Raw genomic sequence first — 7,709 nt, 5'->3', positions numbered from 1 at the left:
AAATAAAAGAGAGGTTTATATATATATATATATATATATATATATATATATATATATATATATTAATATTTAGTGCAAGAAGGATTTGAGCTAAAGATTTGTGTTTGGTGTGACCCAACCCATACGAATGAGTAGAAATTTTGGACTACGGGTTTGTTGTTTGTTTGTTTGTTTTTTATTTTTATTTTTTTATGATTAAGGTTAACAAAAATAATTAATATTTTCTCCTTCCTACTCTTGAGACTAAACACTTTCTATCCAATAATCTCCACTTTAAATTTTTCCTAAAGTCCCCAATATTTCAAGTAATAATAAGCAAAAAAACAAAAAAGAAACTTTAACTCACAAACCCAGACAAGATTTTGTAAACATAAAACAATACTGAAACTCTAACTATCATTACTTTCACACATCTTTTTTTCGTGCATCAAAAGTTTAGAGCTTTGTGCTAGGAAGAAAAGTGAAAAAGTAAGAGTTTTTCCCACATAAATTATAGTTAGACGGTTGGTTGGGTGATATGAAATTAATATTTGTGATTACTTACTTTTTAAAAGGAATAAATGTAGAATAAAAAATTAAAATAATAAAACCCCAATCTAGAAATACAGAAGTAGATTCTATCCATTAAAAATAATTGATTTTACTTTGTTTTAGCTTCTGAATAAACAATTTCTTATTAATATTAAATAAATGTGGTTGATACTAATTATTTAAATAAAATAAATAATTATGTATTCTTACTTAAAAAAAATGTCTTAAATTTTTTCAAGCAATAAGTATTTTAAATTGTCTTAAATTTTTCTATGAATATCTTTTTTCAATAATAATTTATGTGTGATAATTATTCGCTTTAATCGACTTATTTTAGTTGATAAAGTTGTTAGTAAGAATTATTTAATCAAACGAATGATTTATATATATATATATATATATATATATAAATCATTCGTTTGATTAAATAATTCTTACTAACAACTTTATCAACTAAAATAAGTCGATTAAAGCGAATAATTATCACACATAAATTATTATTGAAAAAAGATATTCATAGAAAAATTTAAGACAATTTAAAATACTTATTGCTTGAAAAAATTTAAGACATTTTTTTTAAGTAAGAATACATAATTATTTATTTTATTTAAATAATTAGTATCAACCACATTTATTTAATATTAATAAGAAATTGTTTATTCAGAAGCTAAAACAAAGTAAAATCAATTATTTTTAATGGATAGAATCTACTTCTGTATTTCTAGATTGGGGTTTTATTATTTTAATTTTTTATTCTACATTTATTCCTTTTAAAAAGTAAGTAATCACAAATATTAATTTCATATCACCCAACCAACCGTCTAACTATAATTTATGTGGGAAAAACTCTTACTTTTTCACTTTTCTTCCTAGCACAAAGCTCTAAACTTTTGATGCACGAAAAAAAGATGTGTGAAAGTAATGATAGTTAGAGTTTCAGTATTGTTTTATGTTTACAAAATCTTGTCTGGGTTTGTGAGTTAAAGTTTCTTTTTTGTTTTTTTGCTTATTATTACTTGAAATATTGGGGACTTTAGGAAAAATTTAAAGTGGAGATTATTGGATAGAAAGTGTTTAGTCTCAAGAGTAGGAAGGAGAAAATATTAATTATTTTTGTTAACCTTAATCATAAAAAAATAAAAATAAAAAACAAACAAACAAACAACAAACCCGTAGTCCAAAATTTCTACTCATTCGTATGGGTTGGGTCACACCAAACACAAATCTTTAGCTCAAATCCTTTAATTTATGATCAAGGTTCACAAAAAAATTAATATTGTCTCCCCTCCTGTTATTCAATTGGTAGTGAGAATGAATGCACAATGTACTTATCCTCAAGTACCAGATTTGATTACGAAGAGGAAATGAGGGTGAGATTGTCGTGATAAATAGTGCAGATAACGGGTCGGCGGTTACATATATAGTATAGGCCTATTGATTATGCGGGTTTTGTACCGTGCACCCCTACTATTTTACCTCCCACCCCCCAAATTTTTTTAAAGACAATTTTGCCTTTGTTTAATTTATATAAAATTATGGAAAAGTTTACCATTCCAGTTTTCCACCCCCACTTTCGAAAATTATAAAAAATTTATTAATTTTCGAAAATTTCAAACTTTCGAAATAATACCAAATAAGTATTTTGATTTGTTCAAAATTTTTATGAAATTGGAAACTTTCAAAATGTAATTATGCAGAAAAAATTACTAATTTCGAAACTTTGAAAAAATACCAAACTTTCGAAATGAAATATTCTAGAAATTTTGGATGAATATAAAATTTTCGAAGTGTATTTTTCTAGAAAGCTTCGAAAGTTTGGATGAATTTGAAATTTTCTAGCACTAACCTCACCCTGCGGAATCAACCGTGATATCCGAGACCCCTGCGCAGCTACAGGATCAGGCAAACACTTAACCACCATCGACAAAATAGCATCCGAAAGCTGAAGCCAACGGCTCATAACAGATTGAAACACAACCTTAGCATCCTTATTCCTCAACTCTCGCGCCGGAACCTGCAAATTAAAAGACCTAATAACCTTCTCAATTAACCCTTTATCACCTTCAAGTGCACCCTGACAAACCTGCCACAAAGGCTCCAACACAAACTGAACAAACATAGGTTTAGCCTTCCCACCACCACCAATCCCTTTCTTCCCAACAATCATCTTCATCAACGGATTAAAATACCGTGGACCCCACAAAGCCTTCTGTAATGCACTAACACTAGCCCCAAGCTTTGAAGCATAAATTTCAGCAAATTCATGAATTCCAAAACCCCAACCATCTAAAGCACAAGCAAAAACTACATTCCCTTTCTGAGGCTGAAAAACATCTTCAACATCATCATTATCCTCCATAACCTCACCACCAGCGGCAGTCCCGCCAGAGAGAAGAAAATCAACATCTGAAAGATATTTCTGTGAGTTATAAGCACTACAATACCATTAACCTTATGAACAATCCTCAACAAACGTGTATAAGCTTCAAAAGGTGTAAGTTTCAATTCAGTGATTAACCTATCAATCTTATTAAGAACAAGACAAGGTGAAAGACGTTCGATCTAACATTGACGAAGAACAGCGTGAGTTTGAATATGAACACCTTCAACAACGTCAACTAATAGAAGTGCACCATCGGAGAGACGCACCGCCGTGGATACCTCGCCGCAGAAATCGATGTGTCCAAGGGAATCAATTAGGTTAACGGTGTAGTGATTATAGTGAAGTGAAATTGAGGAATTCTTCATTGTTATGGCTCGACGCTATTCTTCGTCGAGGTAGTCCATGAAGCGGACTCGTCCGGCTACTTTTGGATGAACCATGCCTCCACCGGCGGTTGCAATGAGTTGGTCGGCCAGCGTTGTTTTGCCGCGGTCTACGTGTGCTAGGATGCATATGTTGCGAATTTTTGTGTCTGTCATTATCGGAAGTTCCTTCCTCCATTATAGAGTTCGAATACTATTTAAAATTTGTGAATTTTCTAACAAGGATTTTAACAATTTTTCAATTTACATATTAAGATACTCTATATTTAACATTTGATGATTTGATCATTATAGTATTGAGGTTGTGATTGGTGCAATAAGCCCTTGTAAAAATGCGTCAGGGGTCTTACCAATCGTCTTAAGCCTCTTCTCCAAACCATCCAAATCAAACCATCTTAAAAATCCCAAAAATTCACCAACGTTGTTTCTACCTCCTAAATTAAGAATCTCTTTAATTATGTCTCTAAACATTTGTTTCCTCAACATCACCACAATCACCATAGTACGTATACCCCCGACATCATTCTCTTTATTTAATTAAGCAACCATTATTTTCATTTTGAATTGTCTAAATTGTCACGATCTACTATAGATAGATACTTAAAAATTATCGAAAATTTTAATTAACAACATTCAATTATACTTTTCAAAAGTAATAGTTGGTGATGCTCCTCATTTTTATGAATAAGATAACTTGATTGAATTTGATTAAACACGAGATAGATATTTTAGTCATTATCTCAATAATAAAAATAAAGATGGTCATTAACATTTATTTTTAAATGTGCATAATCAGAGTTTTGTACCGTGCACCCTCCCATCTTTTCCTCCCACCCCTCCATTCCAATGGAAAAGACTATATTACCCTTTTTACAATTGGATAAAACAATAAAAAAAATTATTACTCCATTCCACACACCCCCTTCGAAAGTTACAAAGTATTTTTCCAGAAAGCTTCGAAAGTGTATTTGAAAGCTTGGGGCTAGTGTTAGTGCATTACAGAAGGCTTTGTGGGGTCCACGGTATTTTAATCCGTTGATGAAGATGATTGTTGGGAAGAAAGGGACTGGTGGTGGTGGGAAGGCTAAACCTATGTTTGTTCAGTTTGTGTTGGAGCCTTTGTGGCAGGTTTGTCAGGGTGCACTTGAAGGTGATAAAGGGTTAATTGAGAAGGTTATTAGGTCTTTTAATTTGCAGGTTCCGGCGCGAGAGTTGAGGAATAAGGATGCTAAGGTTGTGTTTCAATCTGTTATGAGCCGTTGGCTTCAGCTTTCGGATGCTATTTTGTCGATGGTGGTTAAGTGTTTGCCTGATCCTGTAGCTGCGCAAGGGTCTCGGATATCACGGTTGATTCCGCAGGGTGAGGTTAGTGCTAGAATGAGGTTGATAAGAGGGTGGTGGAAGAGGCTGAGGTTGTGAGGAGGTCGGTGAAAAGGTGTGATTGGAGGGATCAGGCTCCTTGTGTTGCGCTTGTGGCAAATATGTTTGCACTTCTTGTTAGAATGCTTCCTCCTTCTCAAGTGGGGGAGGTTGTATGGAGTTTTGGTGAGGAAGGAGATGGTGAATCTGATGAGTGTTTTTTGGCATTTGCTAGGATATTTAGTGGTGTTTTGTTGATTGGGCAGAGAGTTTTTGTGCTTTCTGCTTTGTATGATCCGTTGAAAGGGGAATCGATGCAAAAACATATTCAGGAAGCTGAATTGAAATCCATGTATTTGATGATGGGACAGGGGTTGAAAGTAGTGAAATCTGCGACAACCCTTTCTTCGACTAGGAACTGTTGGCCTTTTTCGAGTATGGCATTTCAAGTTGCATGGATTTTGAGGGTTGCAATTGAGCCATCTGACCCTGCAGATATGGGTTCACTGCTCAAAGGCTTGAGGCTTTTGAATCATGCAGATCCGTTTGTTGAGGTCAAGGTTTCTGCTAGAGGAGAACACGTTCTTGCTGCGGCTGGTGAAGTTCATCTTGAAAGATGCATAAAGGATTTGAAGGATAGGTTTGCTAAAGTAAGCTTGGAGATTTCTCCACCCCTTGTGTCCTACAAAGAGACCATCGAAGGAGAGCTATCCAACATGTTGGAAAATTTGAAAATTCTTAGCAGGAACTTAGATTATGTCGAGAAAACGACACCCATGGAAGATGTGTTGTACGAGTGTAGGTGATGAAACTTCTACCTTCTTTGACAAAGGGGCTCGACGAAAGTGTTGATTTACTTGGAGATATCGTTGGAGTAAAGTTAGCGCAGACAGTTAAAAGTTTAGAAACTCAGAGAACAAATATTCTCGAAGAAAATGAGAATCTGGCTGAAGTGCTTAAAAAACGTATAATGGATGCCATCGAGAGCGATGTTTTGGATAGGAATGAGAATGATGAAGACCATGCTGAGAAATGTAGATTGAAGTGGTTAAAGCTTTTGAGGAGGATATGGGCACTTGGACCAAGTTACGTTGGTGCTAACGTTCTCTTCACTTCTGATATTAAAGCCGAAAGTATCTATAGCTCTGTTCTAATACGTGGTTCTTCTCAACTATCTGAAAAATTAGGTTTCGTGGCTGATTCCGGTGACAGTAACTTGGTTTCAGATACATCTTCAAATGAGAGCCAAGTGTTGTACATGGATGCCGCACTTCTCGAAAGTAATGTTATAACTGAGTTTCAACTAGCCACTTCAGCTGGACCTTTATGTGATGACCCCATGTGGGGTTTAACATTTGTGATCGAGGCACGTATATCTCCATCTTCAGGGCAATATGATGAATTTGAAACGCATCAACAATCCGACCAGTATGGCATCTTTGCAGGGCAGGTTATTGCAACAGTCAAAGATGCTTGTAGGGCAGCTGTGCTAAAGAATAAACCAAAGCTTGTGGAAGCAATGTACTTTTGTGAATTGAATACCCTTACTGAGTATTTGGGTCCCATGTATGGTGTACTTTCCCGAAGACGGGCTCGGATTTTGAAGGAAGAGATGCAGGAAGGTTCGCCGTTATTCACTATGCATGCATATGTTCTTGTTTCTAAGAGCTTTGGTTTTACTGATGAGCGTAGAAGTCGAACTTCTGGCGCTGCAAGTGCACTTCTTGTGCTAAGCCATTGGGAAGCACTACTTGAGGATCCTTTCTTTTTACCTAAAACAGAAGAGGAAATTGAAGAGTTTGGAGATGGTTCCAGTGTTCTTCCAAATACAGCTAGAAAGTTGATTGACACAGTCAAACGGCATAAGGGTTTTCCTGTGGAGGAAAAGGTAGTACAACATGTGATATGATCCCGTTTGTCATGAACCACTTTAAGGATCGTTCTAGGTTGGAAACTTACAGATTGGATTCAAAATTGCGTATTGTTGGAGAACACGATAAACAAAGCTACGAAACTCCGACTCAGACAATTCCAAAATGAGGTGAAAGATGACGTTCCGAAACGCAAGTTAGACTGTTGAATCACTGAAAATAAGTATGTAGAACTCGAAGATATGATCGTAGGTTACTGAATACGAACATTGATAGAATTTGAGTATCAGAGTTTGATGTAAAGGAAACTCAATTATTATTCAGCAAACGAACCAAGAACAAAATGGCGCCACAATCTAGAGATTGATAAGCCAAAATGAACACCTCAAGGAATAACAACCTTGATAAGTTCAAAGTGAACTCTTTCAAGAACTTTATAGAGTAAAGCCCCACAAAAAATAATATTCAAAATGTACCTCAAAAAAAAAAATAAGGGTTTGCCTGTTAAAGTGGTAACTCCTTACAAGTTCTCTAAATTTGGTCCAACTGAAGTTTTTACGGTTATACCTAAATTTTATTACTAATTCAGTTTATTACTTTAATTAAAACTAATATTAAAGTTTGATAATACATAGATGCAGCCTTCATTCCTTAACTTCTTCAATTTGGATTAAGCAATTGACTATCTTGGGCTTCAATTTTTCATGAGCTGTACTTGTTTCAAATAAAGTGGTTATCAAGTTATTTAGAACCTCCTTCGCCTTCTTTGACCTTGCTCTTGCCATTGGAGTTCCAAGACCTTGAATAGCCTTTAAGCTTCCTTCCTTGGTTATACATTCTATGTCTTCATCAGGTTGGATTTAAAAAAAAGCTTAACCAGATATGTTTCTTAACCATTTATGCAGATTAGATTTTGAAACCAAACCACATTATCTACTCAAAACTGGTCCCAAATTAGGTTGTTAAACCAGTCTTATCACAAATTCAATTTTAAAACCCTCAAATGCTCCCCCACTCCCTTTAAACTGGTCTTATTCTTGTTTTCTCATTATTACTTTTCTCCGTCTCTCACTCATCAGAAACTCCACATTAGCAGTCCTCCTATCTCCACCTCATCATCGCCCTTGTTTGCCGTGTTCTTGGAATACTCTTTGTCAAGCCCGACCAAATCCGCCACTTCCA

General features: G+C 35.0%; 1 protein-coding gene and 1 pseudogene across 1 annotated transcript in view; one reads left to right on the top strand and one right to left on the bottom strand.

The window, feature by feature from the left end:
* Window positions 1-3,279, bottom strand: part of LOC140920749 (uncharacterized) — a 21,865-nt gene extending 18,586 nt beyond the window's left edge. Inside the window, exons 1-2 of the mRNA XM_073369571.1 lie at window positions 3,099-3,279; window positions 2,378-2,937 (exon numbers count right to left, since the gene is read on the bottom strand). Coding sequence (XP_073225672.1) covers window positions 2,378-2,937; window positions 3,099-3,279 — 741 coding nt within the window. The remainder of the gene's footprint in view (window positions 1-2,377; window positions 2,938-3,098) is intronic.
* A 73-nt stretch (window positions 3,280-3,352) lies between these two features.
* On the top strand, window positions 3,353-6,565 carry LOC101492165 (uncharacterized; annotated as a pseudogene).
* Window positions 6,566-7,709: the final 1,144 nt, after the last annotated feature.

This window comes from Cicer arietinum, chromosome 6, assembly GCF_000331145.2.
Source record: "Cicer arietinum cultivar CDC Frontier isolate Library 1 chromosome 6, Cicar.CDCFrontier_v2.0, whole genome shotgun sequence".
NCBI lineage: Eukaryota > Viridiplantae > Streptophyta > Magnoliopsida > Fabales > Fabaceae > Cicer > Cicer arietinum.
Note: the sequence above shows the minus strand (reverse complement) of the source record. Positions and strands in the feature narration are given on the sequence as shown.